Source organism: Xiphophorus hellerii, chromosome 6 (genome assembly GCF_003331165.1).
Source record: "Xiphophorus hellerii strain 12219 chromosome 6, Xiphophorus_hellerii-4.1, whole genome shotgun sequence".
Lineage (NCBI taxonomy): Eukaryota > Metazoa > Chordata > Actinopteri > Cyprinodontiformes > Poeciliidae > Xiphophorus > Xiphophorus hellerii.
Window position 1 is genome coordinate 24,110,566 of NC_045677.1, and position 18,418 is coordinate 24,128,983.

Here is an 18,418-nt window from a genome sequence, read left to right on the forward strand (position 1 = left end):
CTCAACATTAAATTCATTCAAAGTAAAAGGGAAATTAAACAAAATTTAATTAAATTGACTTAAATTTCATTAATTTAAAGTAGTGGAGCATTGTTTTGGATTTCCAAAAAATTTATAATAATCCCAAAAGTAGTAACATTATTTAATTTAAAATTTCAGGAGGTTTAATTTTCCAGACTGAATTTATTGCCAGAAAATTGCTGGATGGTTTTAGAAGCAGCTGAGACCCGAAGTACAAAAACACACAAAATACATCCCTTTTAATAATTAGGCTTGACATCTCATCTGGAAAGTTCACAAATTATGGCTTGACTGTTCCTACCATGCTCATTACTCACAATAAGTAGCTGAGTCCAGAGAACGGAAAAGCAAAGAAATTTGCTTTATTGTAAAAGCAGCTGCCAGGCGTTACCATTCTATTCATTACATGAGCCATAACAGATTTATCTGTTGCTTCCTTTATATTGAGAATACACAAATTCACTGGTGAATACCTAACAAGAGGATACAAAAAAGCACAAAATGTTAGATTTATCCCCTAATCGAGAGGTAGCTTCCTCTCTCCCACCCATCAGCCGTAATTGCTTTCCAGGCCTGAGCAGGAAAGAGCCCGGAGCTGTGTTGTGTTTGGCGGGAGCAGAATGCACCAGAGATAAGTGGGAATCCAAAAGTATGCTCCAATTGGGACCACTGTGGTGGAACCAAATCCCCATTCTCTCCTGTGTCAGGCGACAGTGAGCATTTTTAGTATTCTAAAAAGAGTTCCTGTTCAAAAATAGAACAAACCGCCTCAGACGGCTCGTTGCTGTTAGCTTTGTAATGTGGGATGGTTCAAAGGCAGCCCTCACACAGACACCAACACACAAAGTGCAGACTTCAGTGGTGGTTCGCATTAGCTGACAGAGTCATCGACCATAACGGCCTAACTGGTGAGGCTTTTTTTGTTTCCCCATCCAGCTGCTGAAAAGATAAATCCTAATGAGCGGTGAAAAATGACTTTGCTGCTAGAGGAAAAAAAAGAGATGTAGCTGTCAGAGATGAAATATTAAAAATCTCAGTTCTCCAGCTGTCACCTTTGCTTCGGTTTATAGAAGGATGCCTTGTCATGTCTCCTTGGCACAGATAGATTCCCACTAACGCCTTCCAGCAAAGTGTACCAAGTCAGGGAGAATTTGCAGCCTCGATATGTCTAAAAGTGACTCTAACCAAGGCTTCAGCTGAAGAATATCTCCTTTTATAAAATTCTCTATTCCATCTCAGTGGGGTTTTCAGTAGCTGCTCCCAGAAGAGGAAGCAAGGAGACATTTCAGATCTACTTTTTCTGAGGCAGCTCAGCAAAGACAGAACTTTTCCTAATTTGATAAACATTGTTAAAAAATGTTAGACTTTAAACTTCCACAGTTAGTTTACAATTTCCATCTAAAATCCATACCAATACCATCCAAAGATAAAAACAACTTTTAAGCAAAACATCACCACATTAAAAATAAACACTGAACGTGTCTTTTACCAAATGTTATACAAATGGAGTCCTGCGTCTATTTACAAAAGTTTCCAACTTTTCAACTTCAATTTTCGAAATGTTTTCCAAGCAATTTAACCCTTCTACAAAGCAGTTGGCTGACTTCTTTAGCATTTGAAGTGCAAAGGATACTGAGACGAACAGATGAGGAGAAAGCTGCCACTCCTTTTTGTGAAATTTTGACTTCATTTCCCCGACAGCGACATATTTATTTCTATTTAAGATTAAATAAAAGTTAAAGCATCACTAAATATCAACTTCAGCTTTTTCCAGACCTGTTTGTGCTAAGTGGCAAGACCTAGCATGCTAAAAATGGACATGTAGCTAACAGATGCTAACAATAAAGAGTTAACATCTGTTTCCCTTCAAAGACAGACCATTTTAAAGGCATAATTTTTTTACTTCATGTAGTTGCTGACTAAGGTGCATGATATCATGTACTGTGGCTGTATAATTTATGGAAGGCAGACAAAGTCAAAAGTTACAAATACCAAAGACACAACAAGAGCAGAACAGTCAAGAACAACAAAATATGTTCAGAAAACATTACTGCAGAGGATTTCAGTACAAACTGAAAACTTACAACTAAAACAACCAACATGTGACTGGCTGATAGAGCAAATGGCAAACTGGTAGAGATTTGAAACAGACAACAAAACCCAGACAGTTGGGGTGTTTTCTCACCTGATAGTCCGGTAAACTCAGCTAGATTATGGACCAAAATGGGAACATTGGTTACATTTTCAGCTGCTGCAGTTCTCTTTCACACTGTACTGTGTCAAACTAACAAAATTTGTTTTAGTTCCTGGGAATTGCAATAGAAAATGTACTAAAAGGCTGAACTTTGTAGGAAAAGTCAGAGGTTTCTTACCCACCTCATCCTCAAACTCCAACAACTGCCTTGTATGTAACACACACACTGCTAGGCAACTTCTTTTAGTCAACCTGTCACTAAAATATTTGAAAATACTGTAAAATTATTAATTAAATATTCTAACAGTAGTTCTAATGTAGCACCTTAATTAGCAAAAAAAAAAAAAACTGGTTTACTAGGTTTAAGGTTTTACTGTAAATACTTGCTCCGATTTTACTTTCATCCACTACCTGACAGTTAATTTGGTCACATTTACCTGGCAACTAATCATCAACATTGTTCTGAGCACCATAAAAGGCATTTAAAATTATGACACAGTGGTTTTAGACAAAATACAGGTTTATTCGTTGACCTTATTAAAGAAAAATCAACAAAAACTGGAGAAATCCTCTAGAAAGGTCATGTAGAGAATCAAAACAAAAGCCAAACTTGGAAGAAAGTTCAAAGAACTATTGATTGCAGAGCATGAAGACACTACAAGAAAGTCTGAATGCTTAGACATAAAGAATAAAGCAATTAGAGATGACAGACACTCTAATCCCCAACCGGGAATAGAAGCAGAAACGTCTGAGGAGCAAAGCTGATTCAAAGTACTGAGGATTATCGACTATGACCCGATAAAAACGTATCCAGCTCCGACGGTTACTTCTTAAACAAAGCTGTAGTTTAAAAATGAAAAGTTTTACTGTCTGTTGAGAGAAAAGTGAGTTTTCCGAAGCTTTGTCCTCTGCTTGAATTCAACATCTTGTGGGAACAACATGGCTGTCATACCACAGCCCAAAGCAAATTAATCATCTGAGTTGTGAAACGAATTTGCGAAGCTTAAATTCCAGAAAACAATAAAGGAGAAAAACTGCAACCTCAACAGTTGCCAGAAAATGTTCAAGGTTTTCCTTTTAATCATGTGAAAATCCTCATTGTGAGTCAGGAACAGCAAGCCACATTTGTTCGTCTCCTGCTCCACATCAAGGTGCCCCTCCTGTTTGACAAGACTCCTCCATTACTCCGACTACACCTGACTTCCCGCTCGGGAATCTGCATGACTCCGGTGTCAGGGCGGCAATCAGAGGAAGAAGCTCACACATCTCCGCTGAGAGACAGGCAGCAGCGTTTTTCTGCCCTTCTTCTCAGTGAGAAAATAAAACGCAGGATAGGACTAAAAGAATAGAGGCCCCGCTGGGATTTCACACCATCTTTCACGTATGTGTCGGTCGGTGTCTTTCCCCTCTTTCGATCTGCTGTCTCATTCGCTCAGGCTGAACCTTTTCTGACTCGCCTATTCTCTTTTATCACCCTCTCCTTTCCATACCCTTCCTCATCTTTGTCCTCTCATTCTCTTTGCTCTTCATCTGAAAGAGTTTCTCCATCCCCTTCATCTCCAGCCTAACTTTTCCTCCTTATCTCTCAGCAGCACAAAATGTAGAATGGCAGCACAGTAAAATTGCATTTTCATTTAAATGCACTCCAGCCCTGTTTAGTTCACTTTAATCAAACTCTAGTTCATTTTTCTAGAAAGTTTGGTTCGTTTGGGGGGGTGTGAATGTGCAATCACACTTTCACACTGACTAACCAAAAAAGCGAACTCCACCTAAATACTGAGGTCTCGGTTGAGTTGAAGTGAACTCTGGTACAGTTTGAGTGCGTATGTGAACACCAAGCGGACTGGAGCAGGAAGTGGACTACAGCTCAGGGGATACTGGGTAAATACAACCAAAACAAAAGTGCTAGTCAATTCTAGCAGAAGAAATTACTTGTGGTCTTTAACCAAAGATAAAAGAAAAATCCTACAACCGCTAAAAGCTATCATTATTACATTTCCTTTTTACATTGTGTCAGGTTTTCATGTCGTTTCCTTCAGTAGTTCTTGGTGCAGCGCCCCCACAGGCGAGGAGGGGAACAATCCAAACTAATTTTTAATTAGTTTGGATTGTTTTGACACAGTGTGAAAGCAAACCACAACAACTGAAAATGTAACAAATGTTGCAATTTTGGTCTCCATTCGGACTGAGTCTACTGGACTATGAGGTGTGAAAACATTCTTACATTACAATGAACAGTGGGCCATAACTTGAATAACAAAACTATTTATTTAACTAAACCAAACACATGGATCCATTTTGCATGTGAGAACTATTTGTTGGATCAAGCTTGTGATGCAATTGGTGTATTTAAGTGAGCTGTATTAGTGCACAGTTATCAAATACATTTGTAATTCAGTACATTTAACTAAGTGTTTTAAAAAATAAACATTTTAAATCAGTTCAGAACTGTTTTACTGTATCAGATCAGTATTGGTAATGAAAAAAGTGAATCAGTGCATCTATAGACAAAATGTTAATCTATATACGATATAAAATGAACAAACTGACAGCTTTGTTTGGGTGGCCAATCAGATTTCAAGGGTAGCCGGTCCCCTTTAGCACCCCCTGTGGCTACGCCCCTGTTATCTTGTCTCTTTTCTTTGCAGAAATACTGCTCCATAAGTAGAAAGAAATTACCCTTCATTCTGAACCAAATCAAACATGCAGCAGTAAAAATATTGAGCACGGAAATCTTTATGGATTTTCAGGAGCAAAAATAAGGCAGAGACGGTGGGGGGAAAAGTATTTAAAATTCCTGACGAATAGCACACAGTCTTTCCGACACTTTCTGTGTTGTGAAGGGTTTAATACTCTTGTGGAAGATAAAGTAAAGTGGTCAAAGGCTGACTGGCATCGCACCGCTGCGTGCCGGCTGGCTTATATCTCAGACAGATCAATATAGCAAAGAGGTCAGGCAGCAAAGAGGAGGAAGACAAATGGTCAAGTCGGAGGATTTTTCTAAACACTGATCATTCAGTGCTGCAGGAGAACAAAAATGAGATAAGGATGATGACTTTTACAAGCCATGTGGTATCCTACAGAGGATGCAGTCCTCAGAACTGGAAAGGGCAACGTTCTGGAGTGGAAAAACGCATCCATATCATCAAAGTATCGATTACAAGAAATATGTAGGACGATAAAACGGCTGGTGTGAAGAAGTGTAACCGATCTGCAGAGGAGCCGTGGCCCCTAATGATGTCCCTGTCACCAAAATGCCAATAAGCTAAAAGTGGAAAGAAAGAAAAATAAATAAATAAACCTGCGGTTTACTTATGATGCTCGGCTGCTCCGGTTCACTCGAGGAAAATCAATTCTCATCCGCAGCTGCGCTCAGTGACGCATCGCAGACAAATCCTCATCCAATCAAAACACACATGGTCACCGAGTATTGGCTTTTCAGGCCGGGCAAAATGTGCTGCGTGCAATATCCTAAAATACGACATATTGCACATTCATCTAACGCGGCGTTCGATATGTGAGCGATCAGAGTGACTGAAGAGAAAAGACTAACCGCACCTCTAGAGCACAGATTACACAGATTTATTTTTCTATCAATAATCTAAAACCTATACTGATACATCAAGTCAAAGCAAAGATTTATAATAATTTGAATTACTATTAAAAAAAAATAGAAGCACACATAGAAACCAGTTTTTCCTGACTGTAACTTTAAATCAGGCTAAATGTTGTTTAGTTGGTATTAACTAAATTATTTCTATTTGTTTATGGGTGAAATAGAGAGCAAAAATCTTAAGCAACTTTTTAAATTACTTTCTTAAAAGTTAGGTTTAGTTACTTCAGGAAAGACCAGATGCAAATTATTTTAATGAAGGCAGACAGGCACAGTGTGAGGCAGGGGGGTCAAATCTTTGTCACATTGGCCAAAATAAAAACTAACATCTAGCAAATAAAGTCCTCCCTTTATTTGTAGGAAAGGAATGCAGTTAATTTGAGATTCAAACCTCAAAATAATTTTGCACATTTGCTGATGCTGTTTTAAAAGAAATGCATCCAGTTTTTACATTCTTTTTAGGCTCAGATGAAAGTTTTTCACTTTCTTTTTAAATGCTTTCTACTGTATATTTAGCCAAATTTTATAAATTAAATAAACCGCGCAGCAAAGTCAGCTTTTGAGTAAAAACAAAGTTCTACTTGCTATAAAAACACAAATACTGTGTCGTATTTAAAATTGAGTTTGTAATAATGTCACCCTGATGGAAAAATTTATAATTTAATAAACTTTTCTTTTTTTTTATCATTCTTTAACTGCAGTTGGGATCACAAAAAACACATTGCTTCTTCATGGAAAAATCAGAAGAAAGTTTCCAGTTCCAGTGATTAATCATTACTGGTTCTGTAGAAGAACCAGCTCACATTTCCACAACCAGAAAGCCAAGATGCAGCCACATCTTTACATCAACAAAAAGGTTTCATTCGATTAATGCATCTTCTTCCTGTTTTATTCTTTTTTTCTGAAATATTTCACCAAACAAATCATGTGATTTATCACAATATTCCTGCAGCCAAATGCCCTAATATCACCACCTTAATTTAATAACACTGCTTGTTTAACATGATCTAATTCAACCAATCTCTCATCTGCAACACAACTGGAGAGATTTATGAACACCAACTGGCGATCTTAAAAGATTAACAGAAGAAGGAAATAGTGTTTTATGGATTTAATGGAAAAATAATTATCGGTGAGTGAAGCTGCTAATTGCAACTTCAACTACTTAAACCCCGTGATGGATGTCATCAAAATAACCTTGGAGGTGATGGGAGACGGTTATTTTTCTGCAAATTTCGTTTATTTGTTCAAAACAAAAGAAAAAGTAAAGTTTTTGGAGTTGTTTGGCCTGCTGTTCCCAGTGAGCCTGTCTACAACTTCTGCTGAAAACAATTCTTTCCTGTTCCAGAACCAGAGCCTGCAGCCATAAAAACACAAAGAAATTGTACCAATATCAGCAAATTCCCCCCAATGGCAGAGGATGAAATTAGTCTGAGAAGCACAAGGAATCCATCTCAGACTCAGTTTTCTTCAAAGTTAAATTTCATTACAGGACAGCCAGAAAAGCCCTGAACAAAAAACGCCAGGAGGAAACATTTTCTCTCTGAAATGAATCAGATTAGTCTCTGACTGAACCAGAAGACGTCTAGAATAATATCCGTCACACAAAGTGAAAGTAGAAATGTTCATAATGAACAGCATCAGATACTACAAATCAACTGTAAAGCATGGCGGTGGAGATGTGATGATTTGCATTTTGTCTCCATTGAACCCAGATTCTTGTGATACTCAGTCATGATCTAAACCACCGGTGTCAAACTCATTTTTGTTTTGGGGAAAATCAAGATCATGAATGCTCTTAAAGTGCCAGTTGTGCCAGAATGTATTGATAAAACCTGTTCACAAACTGTTAAAATATCAATAAATTCTTAAAATTAAATATTATTATTGAACTTCTTTTCAGTCCCTCCAGGATTTTGTGTTTGTGGTGCTAATTTGGAAATATTTCCGATATCTGCGTTTATTTGTGACGGTAAATGTGACTTCTTATTACTCGCCGTATAAATCATGGACAATAATCTGACATCAATTCAGGCTGAGGCAGCTATTTAGTACAAGTAAGAAAGTTTTTGACAATTTTTGAGAAAAAATAAATAAACTCCCTATTATTAGCAGAAAAAAGCACACGGATTTGTTAATTTTGTGTGAATTTCCATGATAATTCTCAAGAAACTGGAGGGCCTGATTGATATAATCTGGCAGTAAGCAGATAAAAACTGCATTGATTTGATTGATAACATGATATTTAAGATCACTTAGTGTTTAGTCTATAATATAGAGGGCCACATAAACAGCGGTGGTGGGCTGGGCCAGATGAAACTTTGCCCAATCATCACCAGGATCCAAAACAAAGCTGTGATTTTACAACAAAATGACTGAAAAAAGAAAGTAAGAATGAATTCAGTTCACACCTAAGCTTGATTGAAATGATCCACAGAAACAATAAACCTCAACAAACTGAAGTAATGCTGCAAAAACGAGTGACCCAAAAATAATAAGTTGTAAGGTGATTTTACACTTTTACTAGTGTAAAAGACTCAGACTTTGGACCTTAGAGTTGAAATTGGGTTTCTTGTCATAAATTACTGCTGAATGATTGTTTAACTCATAAGGACTGAAATAACTGCATCTCTTCCAGGAAAGCAACCAACTGAAACTGTGTGTTTATTTGACAGAACTAATAACAGTCTTCCTTTTCTATACTTATTTTAAAATATAATCCAGATTTCTTTCAAGACATATAAAGTTCAGGGTTTCCCTCAGTGTATTATAAGCCTGGCGGGCCACCAGACTTAGCATTGTTTATTTATTTTAGTTCTTTTTTAAATTATTGCCTTTTTTAAGACTTTATAGTTGGTGTTTAGGCATTAATCTTCCAGTCTTCCAATAATGCATAACTATCAGGTGATATTTTCAAATTTCCTGTCAACTATAAACATTTTTTAACTCAAAAACATGGCTGCCGGTTGGACGGATGACCCCCCAGCGCCCGGAGCTCCATGTGGGCTTAGCAAGTATTCTGGGGAAAAGTAATTATTGCGATAAACACTAATATTGTGGTTTTGAGACCATTTTAATAATGGAAAGTAATGCAAGTTTGCCCTCTCAAAGACTAATAATAAACACCTAGCACTGGAACAGGAAGACATTATACATATTCAAAATGAAACACAACAATCAAAATGATAAATAAAGAGGAAATAAAGCCACACACAACCAAAACCATGAATAAAATTGATTATAAAGTCTCTGTAAACAAAATTGACCTTCAAAAACTATTAACCATGAGACTGGAAATTATAAATATCATTTTAGTTTGTCACGTGATTAACTGATTAATTAGTTATTGCGACTGGCTTTTATATAATGTTGAAGTTTTACACATTCGAATGTTTCAGTTTCATTTTTCCGTTTATATCTGCAGCCAACCTCCATCAGGACTGAGTTTCAAGCTGCCTGCTGTTTAACGTAGACGGTCATTTACCCACCAGGCTATTTTTCTGATGTTCAGGAACAACATGTCAACTCCTAAATCTCTGCAGCCGACATATTTGCATGCTGTTGATTTTCTGTAATCTGTACAGCAGCAGCCTTCTGTAAATGCACGCAGCTTGCCGTCCAATTACTCATATGCAAATGCCGTAATCTGACGATACACGCTTTCCAGAAGCCGGCAGATCTCCCCGAGACAGAGATGGCAGCAAGAATTGAGCTGCCACTCATGGCGTCCACAGTCCTGCCACGGATGGATTACAGAACGGGCCAACTAGAAACCAGACCAGGAACCCGACGCCACAGAAGTGACTTTTCATGTCCAGATCGTCAAATAGCGCCAGGGAACGCAAAATGGCAACAAAGAGAGGCAAAAATGACCACAAAAGGACACAGCTACAAAATTACTCTGGATACAATGATAAAAAAGAGAGTGAAGAGAAAATAGCTGCTTTAAGGATGCCCAATTATTTTAAGATGCAAGATTAAATGTGGATTGATGCAAAATTATGGAGACAAGCAAAAAACAGAACAACAGAGAACATTGTACTCATAAAATGTCAAAAACAGAAACTGAAAGGAATTCATAATGGTTACAGAAAGATGGCAAATACAAGCGGTAGAGGAAATATCAATTTTGTGTTTGAAGGAGGCACAGGATGACAAAATACAGACAAGAAATGTGTAAAAGGATCATTTATATTTAAAGAATACAAAGGAGCTACACAGAAGAGAAATACTGCTTATAGCTGAGTGATGCAAATTAGCCAATCAAAGTAAAAAACGAAAAGAAATGAAGAAGTTTACTAAAAGAAAGGATGCTAAACTGTAATGTTACAAAAAAAAAAGAAATTCAAGGACTCTTCTTGGTCACCAAAGAGATACAAAATGACAGAACAGAGATGCAAAATTACAGAAAAAAGGATAAATAAGTCTGATGAGGATGTAAATGGTTCAAAGAGATAAAACTAGAAAGAGATACATCTGAATACTAAAATAAATGAAGGGAAATTAAGAACTACTTTTGGAAGAAGTAAAGAACCGCACAATCACAACTTCAAAGTATCATAAACAGAAAATATGAGATGCAGAATGACCAGAATATATTATAACAGAAAAAAAAACTAGATTAACAACAATGTGAATTTTCCACTGTGAGATTCAACTTTTTGAATGAAGGCTAAAAAAAGAACTTAAAATAGATGCAAAACAGTTACAGAAATATACAACAAAGCCAAAAGTTATAAGAAAAGGTTACTGAAAGTTTAAGAGTAACTGTTGAGGGGTAGAAAATAATATGTTTCCAAATAGCAATGAAAAATTATTAAAGAGGCTTAAAAAACTGCATTTAAAAAAAAGAAAATTTTTCGGAAAGTCAAATGAGAAACAGATGCAACATGTCTACAGTTAGAAACATAAACCAAAGATTGAAGCATCTAAAACAGAGAGAAGAAGTGTGCAAAATGCAAAATGGCAATTCAGAGACATCAAAATATATAAAACAAAAAGTAATTCTCCTCAAGGATGCAACACTTCAAAACAAAGTCATCAAATCACAACAAAGAGATGACAAATGAAAAGAAATATTAAAGGCTACAGAAAAATCACAGATGTGGGAAAAAAAGCATTTAAAATATGCAAAAAATGCCATTCAGACAGTTTAAAATATTACACATGACAGATATTAGTAATTATGGATGCAAAAAGGACAAATAAAAGGCATAAAGTGACCACAAATAGATACAAAATGTTTAGAAAGATGCAAGAGTCTTTTGAAAGTTTCAAAATGACTGCAGTGAAATGGAAAAAGCATACAAAACGACCACAAAGAGATGTCAAGGTATCAACAGAGAGAAATATAAACCAAAGATTGAAACATCTAAAATAGGTACAGAGAGAAGACGTGTGCAAAATGGCAAGTCTGAGATTTTAAAATACATCAAATGGAAGGTAATTCTCCTCAGGGATGCAACACAAAGTCATCAAATCATAACATACATAAAGGCTGCAGAAAAATCCCAAGAGAAACATAGAAAATAGCATCTAAAGGTTGAAAAGAATGCCATTAAGACACTTTAAAATATCACACAGGACAGATATTAGTAATTAGGGACACAAAACAGACAGATGAAAGGCATAAAGTGACCACAAGTAGACACAAAATGCTTAGAGATGCAAAAGACTTTTGAAAGTTGCAAAATGGCTGCAGTGAAATGGGGAAAAAAACATGCAAAATGGGTACAGAGAGATGTCAAGGTATCACAAATGGAGGATAAAAGCTCTGAGGGATGTGGAATGGCTGCGGAGAGACAGAAAAAGACTAAAAAGCTGCAGAAGGACAATTTTTATTAAAATCAACCTGACACAGAAAGAGTGCTGCAAACCGTAAAGTAACCGCAGTGGGAGAAAAACTACTGTTCTATAGAATAAAGGAAGATTCAGCCCTTCAACAAAATGTTGCCTGAATAAGCCTTCACCTTGTGAGCAGGTAGGTCTGCTTTACTTGCAGAGCCTTTAGCTCCCTGCTACTCACATTGATTGTTTTCTCCTGGTAAACAGATGGAAGTCGATACCCGGCGGTGACATCAGGGTTCGGCTCGCTGAGGGTCTCCTGGGTTTATCAATTAGAGTGGAAGAATGCAGCCAAGGATTTCATTTGTAGCCTAAACCGTTATTAGCAACGACAGGTGGGTATCGAGTGTGGCGCAACACTGCTGGAGAAAATTGTGATAAATGGCAGAGAGGAGCTTCTCCGCCTCTAAGTAGATGAGTGGCGGACGGCAGTAAGAGAGAGCATGTGTGTGCTTTCATGTTTGAGGTGGAAAAAGAGAGCTGGACTCGTAATGGAGGAAATTTGAAACCGGCTTTGCCTTCAAAGGCTCCGGCTGCTACTGTGCAGTGCATTAGATGCACATTCAGAGATTTTCATCCCCCTGAATTACAGAAGAGCCACATCTGCCTACCTTATGGTCGATGATGCCGATGTATCCCTGGAGGGCCGGCAGGTGAGGCTTCGCCGCGCTGCCGGAGGCTTCGGGCGGCTGCTGCAGATGTTCATTCTGTCGGACGTGGGTGTCGTTAGTTTCCCTGGAGGGACTGTGGAAGCTGCCGTTGTACACGAGGAACAAGCTGGCGCACAGGAGGAGGACGAGAAGCACGGCTACCCCATGGCGCTGGAGACAGAGACGCAGAGGCAGACTGATTAGCCCTGCTGAACCTGAACTGGACCAGTGGTGTCGAAGGTCAGTCCTCAACGCGCGGGCGGTCCTTCACTCCTTTCACTTGGTTCAACACACCTGGAGCTAATGAAGGATTCGTTACCAGACCTCTGCAGAGTGATAACATGCTGAGGAGATGATTCAACCATTTAAGCTGTGTTGGTGAAGGACTGGATTTAAAGGGGACCTACTATGCAAAATTCTAATTTTTAATGTTTTTATGCTTCCATTTGGGTCTCAACTGCTTCTAAAAAACAGTCCAAGCCCTTAAAATTATTCTTAAAAACACGCAGTGGCGTGGCGGTGGCGCAGAGGAAAAGCGTGACCCATGGAGGCCTTACTCCTCGACGCGGCAGTCACAGGTTCAAGTCCCGGCCTGATCAATCAATCAAGTTTATTTGTACGGTACGTTACAGAAACAAGGCAGGTCGAAGTGATTTACCTGATAAATCACTTTATGTGATCATAAAGGACACCATGCAGTCAACAAATGAGAAAACCAGCAACAAACATTACATTTTGATGACTGACATCATCAAAATCATCAATGCACATCAAATATGATGTGCAAATATCTTAATGCACTTGAAATACAAAACAGAAGAAAATATCATCTCCCCACTCTCTCATATCCCACTTTCCTGTCCGACAACTGATTAATAAAGGCCACTAGAGCAGAAAAAACTTTAAAAAATAACCAACAAACAAACATCCAGAAAGATTTTAGCAATAAGTTTGTGTTTTTTGGTGTCTGGAAAATGAGCCGTTTCAAAAACGTCCAGAATGTAACGTCACCAATCAGCAGGAACTGCCCCATTACCTAGCAACCCCAGCAAAGCCCAACCCGTCACCTAGCAACCCCAACAGAACTCCGTCTGCAAAAATCACAAAATGTTGCTAGTAAATTTGGTCTATTTTCTATTGGAAAAATGTTAAATATCTTATAACATTTGAAACATTTGATAGTATGTTTTCAGCAAGACATAGCAGCTTGTTTTCGGTCAGTAATCCCTTAAGATTGATGAAAAGGCCAGATTATTTCTCTTATGACAAAACATTTTCCCATGAGAGTGAAACTAGTACTTTTTTATCATCATTAAAAAATTATTGGCTTAAAACAAATCTGCTGAAAAGTTACTTGCATGTTAGTTTTGTCTTATTTCAAGCCACTAAGACATTTGCAGACCAAAAATACTTGCTTAAGATTTTTTGTTTTTGCAGTGTTTTTACTTCTGCTACTATAATGTCAGTGTCGCTCTTTAATGAATTCCCGATCTGTTTAAACTGAGAAAATCTTCACTTCTTTAAGTTAAAAACAACATCTGTGCTGTCATTTTGGGTGTTTTTATCTCTACGGCAGTCAGAGAGCAGAGCTGGAAATGACTGAAGGGATTAGGCAGAGGCTCCATGCCTCCGTTTGTCTCGCCGGTTCCTGCCATCTCTCATTCTCTGCCTGCGTCAGTAACAGAAAGAGTGTGAGCTTTCAGCTTATATTGTTACGTTTAAAGCAAAGAGGAAGGCATCGCAGTGAAGTTTAAAGTAAGGGAACGGGAAAACATTAATAACAGGTTCCCACAGAGACAGATATGTGCGTTTGTGTCTGACTAGCTGTTATACTGCCACCGCTTCGAGGAATTACTCACTTTCCAACAAACTCACTGCCATATAACATTTTCCACCAACAGGTAGATTCATTACTTTGGGAGGGAAACCAGAACCAAACACCAGAACACAAATTCAGGAGTTTATTTAGGTGGAGTTTAAAATTTAGGTCACATAGAAAAGTAAAATAAATACTCCTGGTATTGTTTGGATTTTTTAAACCACAAAACCTTTAAATTGATGCTTTTTAATGCTTTTCCACTGAGCCACAGACCTGATTTCAACATTCAAACAACCACATTTAGATAGCAGTTCACTGGCAACTAAATGTGAACTGACAGCCTCAAAGTCTGTAAATCATGTAAAAATGGTATAAAGTATAAATAGTCAACTTGATTTGGTTTAGTATGAATTTAATCTTCTGTTTTTCTGTAACAACATCAATGTGCAGGAAAAGACTTCGAATGTTTGTTAACTTGAAGGCAGGAACTGGAGTGAGAGAGAGAAATTCAAGAAATCATATTCATATTAGTAAAAAAGCAAAGAGGCACAACATTATGACCAGCACATGTGTCACCAGTTACCCAGCATCTGCAGACTGGGCAGCAAACAGTGCAGGGGGGTCCCAGTCTTCTAACAGTTTGTCATGCATCCAACCCACCAATTTTGGAGGAAAACATATAACATATATATATTTAACTTAATTGGCTTTTTTCCACCATGCATTCTGCATTACAAATTTATTCATGCATTTTTTAACGGAGACACCTTGTGGATGTTGTACAGCTGTGACCGATCCAACTAGAGGTAACTCAGCATCACTGCAAAAACAAAAATTTACCAACTATATTTGGTTTAGTTTCTAGTGCAAATATCTTGGTACACTTGAAATATGACAAAACTAACTTACAAGTAACTTTTCAACAAGACATAAGAGCTTGTTTTAAGCCAATAATTCCTTAATATTGATTTTAAAATGTACTAGTTACACTTACAATAAGACATTTTTCCCATAAGTGAAATTCCAGTGGAACTAGTACTTCAAAAAATCAATATTAACTTAAAACAAGTTCCTATATCTTGTTGAAAAGTTGCATGTATGCTAGTTCTGTCTTATTTGAAGTGTAGTAAGATATTTGCACTAGAAATGAGACCAAAAACATTTGGTAAGATTTTGTTTTTGCCATGTGTCACTGACATTCTGTGTAATATAAAGATCTACATATACGTGGGGACATAAAATGGGCTTTAACACAAGAGGTGGTGCAAAAATAACTCATTTCATGATATTTCATTAAGCATTAACTCCGTCTAATGGTGCTGAAGAAAAACATCTTTCCTTGGAGTCTAAAGTATCCTCCTAAAAAATGCTAAAATGAAAATATAAATAAGTGTTGGTCACTGTCAGAGGTCATAATGATATGCCTGATCAGTGAAACATGAATTATGCACATTGTAAATTCATAGCGTTGTGAGGTCCCCCCCTTCTGCCCCTCTGTGGATGCAGTGCAGATTTTTATATTTAAAGAAGTAAAAACAAAATCTCCAATCTGCTATAATTAAAAACTAATGTTTTATTCGCATGGATAAAGAAAAAAGTTATGGAAATTATATAAGCGATAATTTCATGCAGGCAATTTCAGTTTGAGTTCAAGTTAAAACAAAACACATATAACCTGCATTGCAATCCAATCTTCTCTTCCTCGTTTGTAAAATAAAATACTGCTTATATATTTACAAAAACGAAAAAAAATTATTATTTTTTTATATTTCGCGTTTATTTTATATTTTAAACGTTAAAGTCAAATTCCTTGTTTATGTGCATCAACTTGACGAGTAAAACTCTAAAAGTTAAAACAGATCCTATGAAATCGCATCAAATCCAACTGACTTTGACTTTTACAAAATCAAAATACGCCCCTACATATCCAATAACTAGAGATTTACTGCACTTTTTAGAGATGAAAAAAATGAAATGTTAGCGTTTGGACGGTGGGAATCAGCCCGTCAGCGCGCTGAGGTCCGAGCTGTAGCGGAGCTTTGGTGCCAAACAGCGCGCACAGCTGGATGCCTGACTGTTCAGATCCTCTAATCCCCTCAGCGACATCATTCAACACAAAGCCGTGATGCAATGTGGCGACCTGATCTGGCTGCACTCGAAGAAACGAAAAGAAGAAAGAATGCCCCCGGACAGTTGAGTGTTTGAGAATGCGCGGCAGAAACATTTACCATAGGTGTCTTCATTTTGCTGCGCGCTGTCTTATCGCTGCGGCTCAGTGCGTCTGGCTCCACTTTCTGCTCTCATGGTCCGGACTCATCCGCGCACATCCTCCCCGGCCCTGGATCCGCTCCGGTCCTGATCCCAGCCCGCCTCGGAGCGTGAGTGTCTCCAGACTGGAGTCCGGGCGCGATTCATACGGAGCGGAGACCGCGGCGACAGATGTTCGCTGTACTGTACATCTGCTGGGTCTTAACGCCGCCCGGCTTCCGGTGGCGCTGGAGGAGGCGCAGCGGAGAGGAGGGAGACCCACAACTTTTACTGTTGGGTAGAAATAAATAAATAAATAAATCATGACTGCTTTACGAATGAGGATTAGGGTCACTGAAAGAAGGAAAAATAATTCGGACTTTTCTCTCAGAATTCTGAGAAAATAAAGTTTTTTTTCTTCTCCAACTTCTTCCATGCAGTTTAAGTCAATAATTCCTTAATATTGATTAAATCTGTTGGCAGATTATTTCAATTGTAACATGGAAAATGTTTTAAGTGAAATAATCTGCCAGTAGAGTTAGTATTTTTTCCATCAATATTGAAAAAGCTTGTTATTGATTTGAAAAAAGCTCCTATATCTTGCTGAAAAGTTACTTGAAGTTTTGTTTTATTTCATGTGTAGTAAGATATTTACAGTTGAAGCTAAAAATACTTGGGTAAGATTTTGTGTTTTTGCAGTGTAGGTTGTGAGGATGTTTCTGGACCAAAGCCCTCTTCAGGTTACTTCTCAGATTATCTGTAACACTTAGTTTTGGACCTTGGTTCCACTATTTCAAAAATATGTTTTTAATTGCACTTGATCTAAGTTTATATGAAGGGCTCATTAGATATTTGGATGACGCATAATTAGTTCATCCACTAGGAATAAAATTATCTCCCAATCTCAAGCTAAACACATCTGCTGTGAAAAGTTGTTTACTCTGCATTAAGGGAAAATACAGCAGATGATGTTGGATAAAGATGTTTACACTATTCTAAAATAAAACACTGGCACTAAATCTGATTTGGAAAAACTAGAAGGAAAACAAGAACCTTTCAAAGATAAACATATAAATGGATGCTTACCGGGTTAAGAAAAAAGTGCATTTTGACTTTTAAGCACTAATTTAAAAAGTAATTGACATTTTCCTATAATAAAAACTCTTACCTTTGCTTCAATATTAAAACTTGTGTTTCTTTCCTGCAACATTTTTGTAGTGTCTGACTTTCCCTTTAGTTACACGGAGCAAAGTGTTAGCAAAGCTTTTTTTTTCCTATTTATTTCATAATAATATCATCCAGTTTCTTCCTCGCTGCCGTTAATGGACCAGAATCCGGGTTTTAGCTTTTAAGCTGTAAAGCTTCTAATGTTTTGAGGTTTATCTTTCAATCAGTGACTCATAATTTGTTTTTTGGTTAAAAAGTAAACAATGTTGCAGTTCTTCCACCCAACTGAGGAACATTTACCATTTATGTCTTTATATTTCATGGATTTATTGTTTATTTGTGGTTAGAAGCTGCAGAGTTGACTGGCAAATTAAAAGAAAAGTACTAATATTTCTCCAAATCTTGACAATAAAAGGAGTGTTTGCCCTTTTTTCTATCACATGGGATTTTAAAAGCTTTAAAACGTTTAGCTTTAATCTGTCTTTAATCCTGGTGGATATGATGCATTTCATATCTCAAGCACCAGCAGCATCTTTTAATGCATTAATATTAATATCTTGTGTACAAATAACTTCTCAAGCCAAAGTTCAAAGAGCTGCTTGAAGAGAAAACTTGAGACAACAAAATGATGCAGCTGATTTGCAGAAAACACATAAAATATTTGCTGTTTCTTTTACAGATAATAGAACAAACAAACTTTATAAACTGGAAATTGTCTGCAGGTGGTTATATAACCACAACCAGATTTTCTAGAGTTTGCAAGCTACTATTTTTAAATGCATAATAAAATAACTTAATCTGGACGGGATTACATTGTCGTCTGCTAATAAAGTAAAGAACTGTCATTTTTTTTACCAAGATAT

The 18,418-nt window shown here is 37.3% G+C and overlaps 1 protein-coding gene across 1 annotated transcript in view; it reads right to left on the reverse strand.

Annotated features, from left to right (window-relative positions):
- The window catches only part of st6galnac5a (ST6 (alpha-N-acetyl-neuraminyl-2,3-beta-galactosyl-1,3)-N-acetylgalactosaminide alpha-2,6-sialyltransferase 5a), a 79,644-nt gene extending 62,987 nt beyond the window's left edge, over nucleotides 1-16,657 (reverse strand). The window contains exons 1-2 of the mRNA XM_032564979.1: nucleotides 16,370-16,657; nucleotides 12,284-12,493 (exon numbers count right to left, since the gene is read on the reverse strand). Of these exons, the coding sequence (XP_032420870.1) occupies nucleotides 12,284-12,493; nucleotides 16,370-16,384 (225 nt within the window). The 5' untranslated portion in view covers nucleotides 16,385-16,657. The remainder of the gene's footprint in view (nucleotides 1-12,283; nucleotides 12,494-16,369) is intronic.
- Between the last annotated feature and the right edge of the window lie 1,761 nt (nucleotides 16,658-18,418).